The 17771-nt window shown below is 34.7% G+C and overlaps 3 protein-coding genes across 5 annotated transcripts; 2 read left to right on the top strand and 1 right to left on the bottom strand.

Moving 5' to 3' along the window:
• Positions 1–452: 452 nt before the first annotated feature.
• Positions 453–16402, top strand: LOC110804663 (uncharacterized). The gene is made up of 2 exons (XM_022010266.2): positions 453–1762; positions 15860–16402. Exons 1-2 carry the CDS (start codon positions 1285–1287, stop codon positions 15907–15909), a joined length of 528 nt encoding a protein of 175 aa, XP_021865958.1. The 5' UTR covers positions 453–1284; the 3' UTR covers positions 15910–16402.
• LOC110777522 (uncharacterized) lies at positions 2597–5093 on the bottom strand. Of its 2 annotated transcripts, none has more exons than XM_056840742.1 (4): positions 4786–5093; positions 4245–4429; positions 2956–4106; positions 2597–2853 (listed from the first exon to the last, which is right to left on the bottom strand). In XM_056840742.1, exons 1-4 carry the CDS (start codon positions 5091–5093, stop codon positions 2749–2751), a joined length of 1749 nt encoding a protein of 582 aa, XP_056696720.1. In that variant the 3' UTR covers positions 2597–2748. The 2 variants fall into 2 exon arrangements, with proteins under 2 accessions (XP_056696720.1, XP_056696719.1); XM_056840741.1 differs by having other exon boundaries at positions 2952–4106.
• Positions 8889–14646, top strand: LOC130470505 (uncharacterized). 2 transcript variants are annotated; one of them, XM_056840743.1, is made up of 4 exons: positions 8889–12457; positions 12814–12998; positions 13137–14291; positions 14390–14646. In XM_056840743.1, exons 1-4 carry the CDS (start codon positions 12150–12152, stop codon positions 14500–14502), a joined length of 1761 nt encoding a protein of 586 aa, XP_056696721.1. In that variant the 5' UTR covers positions 8889–12149; the 3' UTR covers positions 14503–14646. The 2 variants fall into 2 exon arrangements, with proteins under 2 accessions (XP_056696721.1, XP_056696722.1); XM_056840744.1 differs by having other exon boundaries at positions 13137–14287.
• Positions 16403–17771: the final 1369 nt, after the last annotated feature.

Consider the following 17771-nt stretch of genomic DNA (forward strand, 5'->3'; position numbering starts at 1 on the left):
TTTCCTTACCTTTATAAAAAAAAAAGATTGCAAATGTATGTACGTATTGTATACCATTGTTAACGCTAATATATATAAAATAAATTATCAAAAATTACATTTTTATCATTTATTGGTGTCTTACGTTACCTTATGTTATGCAATGTACGGGCCAAAATACTAGTTGTATTTGGTACATGAATGAGCAAGTAGCTGGAGGGAATAAAAACCTAAAAAAACAAAATATTATACTAGTGACATCAAAACGAACCGCAAAACCTAATAATGCCGGTGAATCGGTAATATCGAACAAACCCTTGACGATTCGTTTTACAATCCAAAACGAACCAAAAAACCTAAATATGCCCTTGACAATTCGTTCTACAACCCGATACCAAAAACCCAAAACCTAAAAACAGTATGTTGGTGAGATTGAAAGCTAGTTCATCCGAATCATCCCCAAATCAGGGAAGAAGAAGTTACCCGTTAAAATAAGAAAATCTTGTGTCAACAGGAAACAAAATGGGGGCCCTATCACTCTTTTAGGGTATAATAAGGCCATAACTTGCTCCCTCTCTCTACCAGAATTTCTGTTGACATCCTTTGTTTGGGAGAGAGAAAGAGAGAGAGATGGGAAGTAGGGTTCTCGAATTTTGAATTCGGTTTATTCGGACTACTTCTCTCTTACTAACTCATAGCAATTCCTCTTCAATTTCTGGGGTTTTGTTTTTCGGTGTTCTTCACCATTTGATGTTGCCAAATTTCTTGGTTTCTCTCATTTTTAAACGAACCCCTTCTTAAATTAAAACTCCTCAATTTCATTCTTTGATTTTATAAGGAATTTATTGTCGTGGGAAATTTCCCAGTTTAATTTTAATTTCGTATTCTAATGTGATTTTTTTTTTTCCCGTTTTCTTCTACAGCTTTATTCCTTATCTGTTTTCTGAATTTGGTAACTTTTGCCTTCTGGGTACACTCATGTGTTTTAAACTATTGCCATGGTGTTGCCATAATTAGAATATTTTGTCCGTTAGGAAAAGAAAGAAACAGTGGGTAAGTGGTATATGAATGATTGAAACCACCTTCTTGTTTTCAGTTGAGATCATATGATTTTATGACTTGGAGTTAATGGGTTTTCACTTTTTTCTGTGGTCGAAATATTTATGTATTTTTTGATTTTGAAGTGATTGGTTTCCCATTTGTGAGAATCTGTATGAAATTCCAGGTGAAAGCTCTAAGCTTTGATGTATCATCTTCAATTTTAGGCTTGCCCATATTACAAAATTCAACCATCTTTCAACTTTAATGGCGTTTCCTAGGTTTCAATTGTGGGGATTACCCTTGTGGGGTGGAAAGGATGATACCGAAAACATCTCGAAAATCAGTTCTTTAAATTCCTTGTCCGATTGTGGTTTTGGCCTAAGGGAGATTGAGAGTGTGAAATTCCCATTGAAGAAGGGGGCTAGGATGACCTCGTCTTCTTCATCTTCTTCACCTAGGAAGATTAAGAAGAAATGGCATAGCAGAGAAGAGAGGAAGATTGAGAGAGAGCATGATGTAGTTATGGTTCCAAGTGATGGGGTTTGTTTATCAGGGTCTGAATCTGAGGATTCTGATTGGTCCATTGGGTGGTTGGAGCCTCATGGCCCTGATTTCTTAAGTGATGATGAAAATGATGATAGTTTTGCAGTCTTGGTTCCTTGTTATAGAAAGGGGCCAGTTGAGAGGCCTAATACCCAATTTCTGAATACTATCAAGAATCTCAGCAGTGAGCCCTTCTCTGGTAACAATTCTTCTTCCAGAAACTCCTGTTTTATTCTTTACTGTTAATTGTTACTGGTTAATGTTTCTGTTTGAATGGAGTAGTAGTATGGAGTTTGAATTATTGGTTTAGAACTTTAGATAATGTTTGAATGTTTCTTACCGTTGGCGAAACCTGTTGACATGATTAGAATTAGCATAATGGCAACTGCTTGTTTGTGTTTGTTTGCTTCAATTCGAAGGCTTACCACTTTGTGGTGTGGATAATACAGGACATAGATAATTCTACTTGTTTATATGGATATATCGTCGATATATTGTGCCTGCTTGAATCTTATTGGTTGTTGCTACTGTCACTGGTTTCATTTTGCGGGTTCATGAATGAATTGCCGTGGAAATATTTGGTTAGTGTTTTCTTTTTGGTGATTGCTAATCACAGGATTTTCACAGCCCAATGGTTCTTAGGCTCTCAAAGTGTCTGCAAGACTTTAATGTACCTAATTATGATTATCCATGGGCCAATTCCTCTTTTTGGGTTCATGTTGTGAAAATTTGCAGTATATTGCGTAAATAGGTAGTGCCGAAATGTTGCTGGTGGCTTGAATTATTACTTATTTGCTATGTTACTCAGACACGGGTGTCGGTGTCGTGTCCGACACGGGTGTCGGGGTGTCGGACACTTCGATCCAAATATTTGTAGACACTCCGACACGGTCAAAGGAGTGTCTTGACTTTTTTTTTAGACACTTCTCCCATACAAAGTGTCGGATAAAAAAAAAGAGACACTTTTAATAAAAATACATAAACAGTATAAATTAAAAAAAATAAAATATAAATTTTACTCAAAATATCCAAATGAAAAATTTAATCACTTAAACATAAAATAGATTGTCCGGAGAAGTTTCTCCTGTTGCACTTTTCCAACACCAAAGATAGATTGTCTCAAACATAAAAGCTTAAAAACTACTAAGAAATTCAAAGTCTCATAACATAACAACTACTAATCTTCTATGGCATTTCCAACACCAATAATAGCTCGTTCCAACTCCGGTTCATTGAGGGAGAGTTGAGCAATCTCGCAAACATCAACATCCACATCAAATGTATCTCCACCTGATAAAAATAACATCAAAATAACATCAGTAATTTACTTACTAAGTTGTTAAGATTAGCATAAAATACTAAAAAAGGGTTAGAAATTTACAAATTACCTACGTCCCAATAACGGCTAGGACCAGATTTGTAGCTCTCTTCCTTCCTTGCCATTACACGAAGGTTGTTGTGGCAATAAACCAAGTCCTTCGCCCTTTCAGATGTGAGCCTATTTCTCTTGATTGTTTGAATGTTGTCATAATGGCTCCAATTACGTTCGCAACATGAAGATGATGCTGGTTGCGACAATAATTTAAATGCCAAAGATTGAAGGTGGGGAAGTGATGAACCGTAATTTGCCCACCAGACAATCGGTTCTTCATCATCCCGGGCAGCAATTATATGAGCTTGATTGAAAGGAGGGGTTTCGCTAGAAAATGCCCCGTACTCCAATCTGACATGTTTGAAATCGTCTGAGTTTGGAAAGAGGCGCCTAAAACAGTCATTTCTGTTGTTGGAAACCTCTTCATCTTCATTGGGGGAAACCCTTGCAAATCCCGATGTGCTACCCTTAAGCCATCGGGTGCTATAGAATCTCGGCACAAGTGAATGTGCCAAACAATGCAAAGGGGTAGAACTTTTGTTCCACCTGCTTTCTAACACTTTATGAATGGCATCAAAAAATTCAGATGTGTCAGCCAAAATATCTTTCCCTTCGTGGTGGAAAACATGAACCTTGACCCTTTCGATCATTGTATCCCACATGTCGTATACAAGATGCAAGACGGGCGCATCTTTGTCACCCACACGTATCATCTCATATATAGGTTCAGCAAACTTCAAGAAGTAGTCAAGGTTGTCCCACCAACTGTCATTCAAAATCCTCTCTTTATACTCACGAGCTTTAATGTCGATTGGATTCTTGGTAGTTCTAAATAGAACTCTAAAGTCGGAATCCATAACCATTTTTTCAAGACCTTCCTTGACTTCCTTCATTCGCTCCGCAACAACATAATGGCTTGCAAACCTTGTCTCAGCCACTGACAAAAGTTGCAAATTAGTATGTTTAGTGAATATGCTCTTTACAATGTCATGTGTAGTCACGAATTTCTGAATTTCCTTTACATTTGTACATAGGTTCTTCAGCCATATACACTGATCAAAATGGTCAGATTTCTCAGGAGGCTCACAAATACTTTTGAAGGCCAGATTGACACAATGCACCACACACGGTGTCCAAAATATACGAGGATATTTAGCTTCAACAATGGAACCTACCAAAGATGGGGAACACATAATTAAGGGTGGGGATTTCTTAGAGGATGACTATGTGGAAACAAATAAGAACAGGGAAAAGATGAATGAAAAGACAAAATAGAAAAGAGAAAAGACAGAAAAGTAGAAAACTATACCTGCTGCTTTGAAATTAGGTTCATTATCAGTAACAACCTGGACAACATTCTCTGCTCCCACTTCTTCAATGGCCTTAATGAAGACCTCAGACACAAAAGCAGCATCCTTGCGCTTTCCAGATGCATCAACCGAATCAATAAACACAGCTGATGTTCCAGATGCACCCATAATGTTTACTATAGGCCTACTAACCACATCCGACCAACCATCAGAGCATATAGAAACCCCCTTTTTTACCCAAGTATCCCTTATAGGCTGCAATAATGTACTAATATGTGATTTCTCTTGGGCAAGCAAGGTTGTTCTAAGTCGATTATAAGTGGGGGGAACATATCCATCAAGGCCACTGTTGGCTAAATTTGTACAATAACTTCTAAAGTATGGATTTCTTGCAAAATTAAATGGAAGAGCAGCTGAAATAAACATCCTAGCACATTGTTTATCAAGATCTTCCCTATCTTTGGCTTTGAAAGCCTTTTCAATAGAAGATCCAGCAGCACCTTTTCTTTTTTTAGGTTGTTTCAAATCAAATATTCTGACCTTTGTTGTTCTTCTACCTTTGAAGTCAACTTGTTGAGTAAAGCCCCATCCTCTTCATGATTCAGCTCTTCCTTAAGTTCGTTGTTGACCTTTGTACAAGCAGTGGTTCCTCTCCCCGACAAATGAAGCAAATGGCCCTTCACCTTATAATAGGAGCCAATTACTTGTTTGCTGCAAAAGTTGCACTTCCAAACTTTGTTTCCACCACCATCAACACTATCTCGTATAATTGTTACATACTTCCACAATGGAGTTGTGGTTATATTAACAGGACGACGCCCATCTTCCTTTTCATTGTTGTTCTCCATTGAAATTGTGTTTGAATTTGTGTATGAGAAATTTGAACTGATTCGATTAAGAACAGATAAACATTATTTATACCCATTTTCTTATGACTGGAATTGAATGAGCCGTAGAAGATGAAGAGGAGCAAGTTTTCTAGAGCAAAAAGAGAAGATGAATCTTGGGAATTGATGTGAATTGATAAGCTTGAGTATTTCCAATACGGAGCTTTCAAGAAGAAGGAGTAGTACTGTAACTCTGTAACAAAATTAGAGCATCTTTGGGCTTTTTTAACAAAGAAAAGTCAAAGCTACCCCTAGCCTTTTTAAAAAAAACGTTACATACCACACTAATAATTAATGTGACATGCTAGTCTTTGTTACTTGTTTATTACTTAATTAATTATAGTTGTGTATTTTATTTTGTCAATCTTATTTATGGGATCATATTTTACTATACGGGTTTTTATTGATCGTTCAACGATAGTTTCTCATAATATTTAATTTCCGATTTTTCAATACTTCAATCTTACTCATTAGGGATTTAGGGATGACACTTTATTATATAAAGATTAGTATTTCAATCTTACTCATTAGAGATCATACTTTACTATATAGGTTTTCACTGATCGGCCGATCATAGTTTCTCATGATGTATACTTCAGTAGCTCAATAGTTCAATCTTACTCATTAGGGATCATACTTTATTATATAGGTTTTCATTGATCGGCCAATCATAGTTTCTTATGATGTATACTTTGGTATCTCAATAGTTCACTCTTACTCATTAGGGATCATACTTTACTATATAAGTTTTAACTGATCGACGGATCATAGTTTCTCATGATGTATACTTCGGTAGCTCAATAGTATAATCTTACTCATTAGGGATCATACTTTACTATATAGGTTTTCACTGATCGGCCGATCATAGTTTCTTATGATGTATACTTAGGTAGCTCAATAGTTCAATCTTACTCATTAGGGATCATACTTTACTATTTAGGTTTTCACTGATCGGCAGATCATAGTTTCTTATGATGTATACTTCGGTACCTCAATAGTTCAATCTTACTCACCAAGGATCATACTTTACTATATAAGTATATAGGTTTTCACTGATCGGCCGATCATAGTTTCTTATGATGTATACTTTGATAGCTCAATAGTTCAATCTTACTCATTAGGGATTACACTTTAGTAATTTACTATACGGGTCTTTATTGATAGGTCGGTCATAGTTTCTTATGATAAATACTTTGCAGTTTAGTACTTCAATCTTACTGTTAGGGATCACACTTTACTATACAAGTCTTTATTGATCGTCCAATCATAGTTTATCTCATTCGGGATCAGGGATCATATTTTATTATACGGGCCTCAATTTATTAATCGACCAATAATAGTTTCTCTTGATATTTGTACGTCGATAGTTCAACACTTCAATCTTATTCATTAGGGATCATGTGTTACTACACGTGTCTAATTGACCGGTAAATCATAGTTTCTTACCTTTTCATGATATGTTATATACAGATATACTTCGCATAATTTTTTTGAATTTATGGATTCAAAATTTTCAAGAATTTAGGCTTATCATATAATTATAATTGGAGTATTTTAAATGTTATTAGTTTGTATTTTTTTTTTCTTAATAAGGTAGATGTGTTATTTATGTTATGCATTGTACTAAATTAATGTTATTTGCCATCATCATATATAATAATAGTAGTAATATAAAGATAAATTAATAAATTATTATATAAAACTCTCATGAATTCATGATTACCAATGCAAATCTTCTTTTCTTAGGAGGCATAAGGAAATAAATCTAGAACAATAATGTACCGTTGTGTCCACTTGATAAAAAATTTCAATTAATTGATATCTTTTCAAGGCCTAAACTACAATATACATCACTGACTTTATAAAAAAAGAAATATTCATTTAATTAAAAAGAATATTTATTAAATATTTTATTAAACGGTTGTCTTTACAAGTCTATAATCTACCGTCTTTCTTCCTGTGCCATTAACGAATTTGAAGCTTCAAATAAAATTTAACCTGAAAAGAAAGAAAAAATAAATCAGTTTAAAATTAAAATTATAAATTTAGGGTCCTTCAAAAAAAAAAAAAATTTATAAATTTAGGGAACTAGTCATAGTTTTAGACACTATAAGAATGTACGAGTAACGAAAAAAATAACATGAAAAAATAACAAAAAAAAAAATCTTTACAAACGGTTTAAAAATATAGAATCGAAAAGTTAGCTAATTAATTAAAAGGAAAAAAATGAATAATGAGATTATTTGGCAGCTTAACATTACTTAATCAATAAAAATCTTTACTTACTATACGGGTAATCGGGTATACGGGAAAATTAATAAAACAGAAAAAATAACAAATGGCATGAAAAAAATAACAAATAAAATAAATTTTCTTTACAAACGGTTTAAAAATACAGAATTGAAAAGTTATCTCAAAAAGTAAATAAATACAGAATTGAAAAGTTATCTCAAGAAATAAATAAATACAGAATTGAAAAATTAGATAATTAATTAAGAAGGAAAAAAATCCGATAATGAGTATTTTATTTACGAAAAGGCAGCTAACCATTACTTAATCAATAAAAATCTATACTTAATTAATAAAAATCTTTTACGTGAGAAATGAGGGGGTGAATAATAATGATTAATGAGACTTTTTGAATTGTGTGAAAGATATCACGTGGGTTTGTCCCACTTCCTTCCCACACCTAATTAATTAAAGAAAATAGGTTAAAAAAAAAGGTACAGTTTTAAAGCCCACCACCACCTATCCACCAACTCAACAAGGCACCAACAATACCCAGAAGTAAAGAACTAAACGAACGACGGGAAGGAAAGGACGCCGGAATCAATGGCTATGGCTGATTCTCAAGATTTAACTTCAACAAAAACCAGAATTAAAGAGTGCATTCAACTCGGATTTTCTTCCACAACAAAAGCCCCAACAGTATTTTTGTTCTCTCGCCTTCCCCCACCTTCAATTGCTAGAATTAGGGTTTCGAATTCTTCAAGATCTAATGCTTTTGGTTTTGGGTAAGACAACTTAGGGTCACCTACGAGGTATATTCTGCAAATTTTGAATTTTTTTTCTATTTTTTTCTCTCCTCCCGATCCCGACACTTCATTACGGACACTTTTCCGACATCGGTGTCGACACCTCCCCGGACACGTGTCGAGCGTCGTGTCGCGGGTCGGGTCGTGTCGACACCGACACCAGCCGTCCGATGGAGTGTCGGAGTAACATAGCTTATTTGGGGGTATTTTCAGCTTTTTATACTTATGCAATGGCAGTTACTTGTAATGACAAAGGATATCATTGTCTGGACTCTGGCCCCTCCATGTTACTTATGAGTTATCATTTTACATTATACATGATGGTCAGATCCCTATTCAGATTGTTGTGTATGATTGACTCTGGATTGTCTGGAAGAAGCAAATTGTTGCTGTCCAATCTTAAACCATGTTAGATAATCCTTACTTTGTCCCGCATCGCCCATCAATTGGACATTTACCAATGTTAAGGTGTAATTTATGAGTAGGGTTTGATCAATTATGTATTCGTGCAGTGAGAATATGCACTTTTCAGCCACAGAACAAAAATACTAGAGAAACCCAAATTCTAATGGAGGTTTATCGGTGGGGTGAAGCCCATGAAGGTCCTTCATTTTTACATAAGAGACGAGGATGAATTAGAGCTTGATTCCTAGGATTGAATTTTTGTTGTGTTTCTGCCTTTATGGTCCAAGCTTGATTTTGAAAGTGTGTCGTGCTATGTTACTCCGACACTCCATCGGACGGCTGGTGTCGGTGTCGACACGACCCGACCCGCGACACGACGCTCGACACGTGTCCGGGGAGGTGTCGACACCGATGTCGGAAAAGTGTCCGTAATGAAGTGTCGGGATCGGGAGGAGAGAAAAAAATAGAAAAAAAATTCAAAATTTGCAGAATATACCTCGTAGGTGACCCTAAGTTGTCTTACCCAAAACCAAAAGCATTAGATCTTGAAGAATTCGAAACCCTAATTCTAGCAATTGAAGGTGGGGGAAGGCGAGAGAACAAAAATACTGTTGGGGCTTTTGTTGTGGAAGAAAATCCGAGTTGAATGCACTCTTTAATTCTGGTTTTTGTTGAAGTTAAATCTTGAGAATCAGCCATAGCCATTGATTCCGGCGTCCTTTCCTTCCCGTCGTTCGTTTAGTTCTTTACTTCTGGGTATTGTTGGTGCCTTGTTGAGTTGGTGGATAGGTGGTGGTGGGCTTTAAAACTGTACCTTTTTTTTTTAACCTATTTTCTTTAATTAATTAGGTGTGGGAAGGAAGTGGGACAAACCCACGTGATATCTTTCACACAATTCAAAAAGTCTCATTAATCATTATTATTCACCCCCTCATTTCTCACGTAAAAGATTTTTATTAATTAAGTATAGATTTTTATTGATTAAGTAATGGTTAGCTGCCTTTTCGTAAATAAAATACTCATTATCGGATTTTTTTCCTTCTTAATTAATTATCTAATTTTTCAATTCTGTATTTATTTATTTCTTGAGATAACTTTTCAATTCTGTATTTATTTACTTTTTGAGATAACTTTTCAATTCTGTATTTTTAAACCGTTTGTAAAGAAAATTTATTTTATTTGTTATTTTTTTCATGCCATTTGTTATTTTTTCTGTTTTATTAATTTTCCCGTATACCCGATTACCCGTATAGTAAGTAAAGATTTTTATTGATTAAGTAATGTTAAGCTGCCAAATAATCTCATTATTCATTTTTTTCCTTTTAATTAATTAGCTAACTTTTCGATTCTATATTTTTAAACCGTTTGTAAAGATTTTTTTTTTTGTTATTTTTTCATGTTATTTTTTTCGTTACTCGTACATTCTTATAGTGTCTAAAACTATGACTAGTTCCCTAAATTTATAAATTTTTTTTTTTTTTGAAGGACCCTAAATTTATAATTTTAATTTTAAACTGATTTATTTTTTCTTTCTTTTCAGGTTAAATTTTATTTGAAGCTTCAAATTCGTTAATGGCACAGGAAGAAAGACGGTAGATTATAGACTTGTAAAGACAACCGTTTAATAAAATATTTAATAAATATTCTTTTTAATTAAATGAATATTTCTTTTTTTATAAAGTCAGTGATGTATATTGTAGTTTAGGCCTTGAAAAGATATCAATTAATTGAAATTTTTTATCAAGTGGACACAACGGTACATTATTGTTCTAGATTTATTTCCTTATGCCTCCTAAGAAAAGAAGATTTGCATTGGTAATCATGAATTCATGAGAGTTTTATATAATAATTTATTAATTTATCTTTATATTACTACTATTATTATATATGATGATGGCAAATAACATTAATTTAGTACAATGCATAACATAAATAACACATCTACCTTATTAAGAAAAAAAAAATACAAACTAATAACATTTAAAATACTCCAATTATAATTATATGATAAGCCTAAATTCTTGAAAATTTTGAATCCATAAATTCAAAAAAATTATGCGAAGTATATCTGTATATAACATATCATGAAAAGGTAAGAAACTATGATTTACCGGTCAATTAGACACGTGTAGTAACACATGATCCCTAATGAATAAGATTGAAGTGTTGAACTATCGACGTACAAATATCAAGAGAAACTATTATTGGTCGATTAATAAATTGAGGCCCGTATAATAAAATATGATCCCTGATCCCGAATGAGATAAACTATGATTGGACGATCAATAAAGACTTGTATAGTAAAGTGTGATCCCTAACAGTAAGATTGAAGTACTAAACTGCAAAGTATTTATCATAAGAAACTATGACCGACCTATCAATAAAGACCCGTATAGTAAATTACTAAAGTGTAATCCCTAATGAGTAAGATTGAACTATTGAGCTATCAAAGTATACATCATAAGAAACTATGATCGGCCGATCAGTGAAAACCTATATACTTATATAGTAAAGTATGATCCTTGGTGAGTAAGATTGAACTATTGAGGTACCGAAGTATACATCATAAGAAACTATGATCTGCCGATCAGTGAAAACCTAAATAGTAAAGTATGATCCCTAATGAGTAAGATTGAACTATTGAGCTACCTAAGTATACATCATAAGAAACTATGATCGGCCGATCAGTGAAAACCTATATAGTAAAGTATGATCCCTAATGAGTAAGATTATACTATTGAGCTACCGAAGTATACATCATGAGAAACTATGATCCGTCGATCAGTTAAAACTTATATAGTAAAGTATGATCCCTAATGAGTAAGAGTGAACTATTGAGATACCAAAGTATACATCATAAGAAACTATGATTGGCCGATCAATGAAAACCTATATAATAAAGTATGATCCCTAATGAGTAAGATTGAACTATTGAGCTACTGAAGTATACATCATGAGAAACTATGATCGGCCGATCAGTGAAAACCTATATAGTAAAGTATGATCTCTAATGAGTAAGATTGAAATACTAATCTTTATATAATAAAGTGTCATCCCTAAATCCCTAATGAGTAAGATTGAAGTATTGAAAAATCGGAAATTAAATATTATGAGAAACTATCGTTGAACGATCAATAAAAACCCGTATAGTAAAATATGATCCCATAAATAAGATTGACAAAATAAAATACACAACTATAATTAATTAAGTAATAAACAAGTAACAAAGACTAGCATGTCACATTAATTATTAGTGTGGTATGTAACGTTTTTTTTAAAAAGGCTAGGGGTAGCTTTGACTTTTCTTTGTTAAAAAAGCCCAAAGATGCTCTAATTTTGTTACAGAGTTACAGTACTACTCCTTCTTCTTGAAAGCTCCGTATTGGAAATACTCAAGCTTATCAATTCACATCAATTCCCAAGATTCATCTTCTCTTTTTGCTCTAGAAAACTTGCTCCTCTTCATCTTCTACGGCTCATTCAATTCCAGTCATAAGAAAATGGGTATAAATAATGTTTATCTGTTCTTAATCGAATCAGTTCAAATTTCTCATACACAAATTCAAACACAATTTCAATGGAGAACAACAATGAAAAGGAAGATGGGCGTCGTCCTGTTAATATAACCACAACTCCATTGTGGAAGTATGTAACAATTATACGAGATAGTGTTGATGGTGGTGGAAACAAAGTTTGGAAGTGCAACTTTTGCAGCAAACAAGTAATTGGCTCCTATTATAAGGTGAAGGGCCATTTGCTTCATTTGTCGGGGAGAGGAACCACTGCTTGTACAAAGGTCAACAACGAACTTAAGGAAGAGCTGAATCATGAAGAGGATGGGGCTTTACTCAACAAGTTGACTTCAAAGGTAGAAGAACAACAAAGGTCAGAATATTTGATTTGAAACAACCTAAAAAAAGAAAAGGTGCTGCTGGATCTTCTATTGAAAAGGCTTTCAAAGCCAAAGATAGGGAAGATCTTGATAAACAATGTGCTAGGATGTTTATTTCAGCTGCTCTTCCATTTAATTTTGCAAGAAATCCATACTTTAGAAGTTATTGTACAAATTTAGCCAACAGTGGCCTTGATGGATATGTTCCCCCCACTTATAATCGACTTAGAACAACCTTGCTTGCCCAAGAGAAATCACATATTAGTACATTATTGCAGCCTATAAGGGATACTTGGGTAAAAAAGGGGGTTTCTATATGCTCTGATGGTTGGTCGGATGTGGTTAGTAGGCCTATAGTAAACATTATGGGTGCATCTGGAACATCAGCTGTGTTTATTGATTCGGTTGATGCATCTGGAAAGCGCAAGGATGCTGCTTTTGTGTCTGAGGTCTTCATTAAGGCCATTGAAGAAGTGGGAGCAGAGAATGTTGTCCAGGTTGTTACTGATAATGAACCTAATTTCAAAGCAGCAGGTATAGTTTTCTACTTTTCTGTCTTTTCTCTTTTCTATTTTGTCTTTTCATTCATCTTTTCCCTGTTCTTATTTGTTTCCACATAGTCATCCTCTAAGAAATCCCCACCCTTAATTATGTGTTCCCCATCTTTGGTAGGTTCCATTGTTGAAGCTAAATATCCTCGTATATTTTGGACACCGTGTGTGGTGCATTGTGTCAATCTGGCCTTCAAAAGTATTTGTGAGCCTCCTGAGAAATCTGACCATTTTGATCAGTGTATATGGCTGAAGAACCTATGTACAAATGTAAAGGAAATTCAGAAATTCGTGACTACACATGACATTGTAAAGAGCATATTCACTAAACATACTAATTTGCAACTTTTGTCAGTGGCTGAGACAAGGTTTGCAAGCCATTATGTTGTTGCGGAGCGAATGAAGGAAGTCAAGGAAGGTCTTGAAAAAATGGTTATGGATTCCGACTTTAGAGTTCTATTTAGAACTACCAAGAATCCAATCGACATTAAAGCTCGTGAGTATAAAGAGAGGATTTTGAATGACAGTTGGTGGGACAACCTTGACTACTTCTTGAAGTTTGCTGAACCTATATATGAGATGATACGTGTGGGTGACAAAGATGCGCCCGTCTTGCATCTTGTATACGACATGTGGGATACAATGATCGAAAGGGTCAAGGTTCATGTTTTCCACCACGAAGGGAAAGATATTTTGGCTGACACATCTGAATTTTTTGATGCCATTCATAAAGTGTTAGAAAGCAGGTGGAACAAAAGTTCTACCCCTTTGCATTGTTTGGCACATTCACTTGTGCCGAGATTCTATAGCACCCGATGGCTTAAGGGTAGCACATCGGGATTTGCAAGGGTTTCCCCCAATGAAGATGAAGAGGTTTCCAACAACAGAAATGACTGTTTTAGGCGCCTCTTTCCAAACTCAGACGATTTCAAACATGTCAGATTGGAGTACGGGGCATTTTCTAGCGAAACCCCTCCTTTCAATCAAGCTCATATAATTGCTGCCCGGGATGATGAAGAACCGATTGTCTGGTGGGCAAATTACGGTTCATCACTTCCCCACCTTCAATCTTTGGCATTTAAATTATTGTCGCAACCAGCATCATCTTCATGTTGCGAACGTAATTGGAGCCATTATGACAACATTCAAACAATCAAGAGAAATAGGCTCACATCTGAAAGGGCGAAGGACTTGGTTTATTGCCACAACAACCTTCGTGTAATGGCAAGGAAGGAAGAGAGCTACAAATCTGGTCCTAGCCGTTATTGGGACGTAGGTAATTTGTAAATTTCTAACCCTTTTTTAGTATTTTATGCTAATCTTAACAACTTAGTAAGTAAATTACTGATGTTATTTTGATGTTATTTTTATCAGGTGGAGATACATTTGATGTGGATGTTGATGTTTGCGAGATTGCTCAACTCTCCCTCAATGAACCGGAGTTGGAACGAGCTATTATTGGTGTTGGAAATGCCATAGAAGATTAGTAGTTGTTATGTTATGAGACTTTGAATTTCTTAGTAGTTTTTAAGCTTTTATGTTTGAGACAATCTATCTTTGGTGTTGGAAAAGTGCAACAGGAGAAACTTCTCCGGACAATCTATTTTATGTTTAAGTGATTAAATTTTTCATTTGGATATTTTGAGTAAAATTTATATTTTATTTTTTTTAATTTATACTGTTTATGTATTTTTATTAAAAGTGTCTCTTTTTTTTTATCCGACACTTTGTATGGGAGAAGTGTCTAAAAAAAAAGTCAAGACACTCCTTTGACCGTGTCGGAGTGTCTACAAATATTTGGATCGAAGTGTCCGACACCCCGACACCCGTGTCGGACACGACACCGACACCCGTGTCTGAGTAACATAGGTGTCGTGTAACTTTATATCTGGGTATCAGATCCTGGCTGTTGGGTTTGAATGGCTAGTCTTAGATATGACTTAAATTGGATATTCTCATCTTTGCTCATCGTTAGCTCCAGTGGCGGATCTTGAACAAATACCCAAATTTTAGGGGGGTCTTAACTAAAAAAAATACATTACAGAATTTCCTGCCTGGGGGTCGGCCGGACGGTCGGGCCCACCCCAAACCTAACTAAGATCCGCCCCTGGTTAGATCAGACAATATAGGATCAAGTACATACCGATGCTAATTGTTACCATGAGTTGAGAAGAGGTTAGTGTGTGTTCTGAAGGGCGTTTTTTGTGGAAGTTTCTAATGTGGTTTATAGTGAAATTGACAATGATGGAATCCAAGGGATTAACGGTTTTCTAATCAAACAATTATATCATCCGACTTGATCCTGATTATCACATCCAAGAGGAACAAAACATAAAACAGAGCAATACTTCTCACCCTTGTGTTATTCAAAAGTGTTGACTTCCTTTAGCTTTGTGTGACCAACCTGGTGCAGTTACTACAGTATGAACTGCTGAAGTCTGTCTTTCTCCTTTAGTGAAACTTCTTATCAAGACAAAAAGCTAAAGAAAATCCTAGTCATGTTTCAGCAATTTTATTCAACAGCATTTTTTGCATTCTATGGTGGATGCTTAAGCTACCATCTGAATTGTTTGACTCTGATTTATTCATAAAGCATGTGACACAGATGTAATTGTCTCAGTTATAAGCTGCCTTGCTAGTGAAACTGAATCACTGATTGTTTGCCACATTATGAAAAAAATGGCTTATTTTTAATGAATGTTTGATAAATTTGTTACTGTTGCATCTTTGGCTCTTTGCATGTTCATTGTCGTTTGGATTTATCTAGTTTTCATTTGGCGTTGAAGCTTTCATGTTTACTGATTCTTTTTTTAAAATATAAAACTATGTGATGAAACCTTGAAGAAGGGAAGAACCTGATGGACCAGTGGCTCTCTTCACTGCAAAACTTCTGAAGCTCTGAAGCCGCACCATCAAATGTTTGATAATAAATAAGTTGATGGTTCTTATTGTGTGTTTGGAGTTTGAAGCTATTGGCTATTACGAGTATATCTGTGATAAAAATGAAGGTTTGGGGAAAAACAGAAGAATCAATAAATGTCCAGAAAACCAGGAGCAGAAATGATGCTGCTACTATAAGCATGTTCTTGACCGAGGTTAGCTCAATCCGAAATGGGTTGCTGAACCTTTTCCTTCCAATCATTGTAAAGACCATTAGAGAATGTAAATATTTTGTAATATAACTCTGCCTGATTCCCCACCCTTTGTCCTGAAGTAGTTTGTAAATATTTATGCTTTTTGTAGAACATTGCTCTTCTAACTAACAAGCGAAACATGTAGTACTCTGTTGCAAAACATGCAGTTTGCATATGATTGTAAATATTTCTGTTACATACGCGTACCCTATTGTATGATGATGTATATATAATTAGTACGATAATTTGCATACTTTTTGTACAAGTATTTCTGATGCTTTGTGGTGTACCGTGAAAGGTTGTAGATCACGGTCGCAACCCACAACGTGATTTATAAGTTTAACCAGGGATTTTTGCAGCAGAATTAGGGTTCATCACCAGCACAATGGAGGCTGTATTATGATACTTGGACCATATTTGCAAAGTTTCCTTTAGGCTGGTGCAGCTGTTCTGGTTTCAGACTGGAAGGTCAACTTTATAACGTGCACTCTATTACAATTTCTTGTTATGTTTAGATGATTCGGTCAAGTAACTTAATTAATTTAACAATCAGGGAGTTTGTATTATACGTAGTAAATTATTGAATTAGTGAAATCATAACAAGTGCATTATGTAATTCATATCATTGCCTTTGCTTTTCTTTGTAATAAATTATTGGCTAATGCGATTCTTATACTGTGTCGTAGGTAAATGCATATGTCATGATATGAACCGTGTCTTAGTTACGTGTGATATTACTATATAAGATAAGATTAACCATGATGGTATAATTAACAACAATAAACCCCCTTATTGACATTTGATTTGTATGATTAAGACTAGTTGTTTTTTCATTAGTTTCTTTTCTGAGCTATTGATAAAGCATAGTTGACATTGGCCATAAGATTATCTCCAATGGAGGCTCTAAAGGAGAAAAACTATTGGTAAAGAAGAGCCTTCCATTGGTCGAGTTATAAAAAATGACAACAAGTCTCATTTTTTATATGTTGTCATTTTTTATAACTCTTCTCAAAGGATTTTTTTTCCTCTACAAAAAAAACTTTATTTAAAATATATAAATATTTTGAAAAAATATTCCTTCATTAATAAACAAAATATTATTTTTAAGAGTCTTACCATTGGATATTTGAGTTTCAAAATAGGTTTTAAAAGCAAGACTCGCCATTATAGGAAAAATACAATTATGAAAGATTTTTGATACCCAAATGAAGGTTCTCCAATGATGATGCTATAATATCGTATCAGTATGATGAAGCAGAAGACATAAGTTCCTAACAAACGAACAAACTCTCTTCATAATCAATAATAAGGCCATGTTCGGTAAAATTAGCGGTAGCGGGTAGTGGTTAGCGTTTGAGTAGCGGGTAGCGGTTTGAGTAGCCGGTAGCGGTGAATGGTAGCGGGTAACGGTTAGCTGTCAAAGTAGCGGCTAACCATTATGTGTGTTCGGTAAAAGTAGCTGTTGATATTCTAAAATAAAATAAAAGGTAGAATATTTTTTAAAACTTTATTATAAATTTATCAAAAGCTACCCGCTACCTTAAAAGCTACTAATTTTAACGTTTGACAAAAGCTACCCAAACGCTACCTAAACCGCTAACCGTTACCTAAACCGCTACCTT

The sequence above is a fragment of the Spinacia oleracea genome, chromosome 3 (genome assembly GCF_020520425.1).
Source record: "Spinacia oleracea cultivar Varoflay chromosome 3, BTI_SOV_V1, whole genome shotgun sequence".
Lineage (NCBI taxonomy): Eukaryota > Viridiplantae > Streptophyta > Magnoliopsida > Caryophyllales > Amaranthaceae > Spinacia > Spinacia oleracea.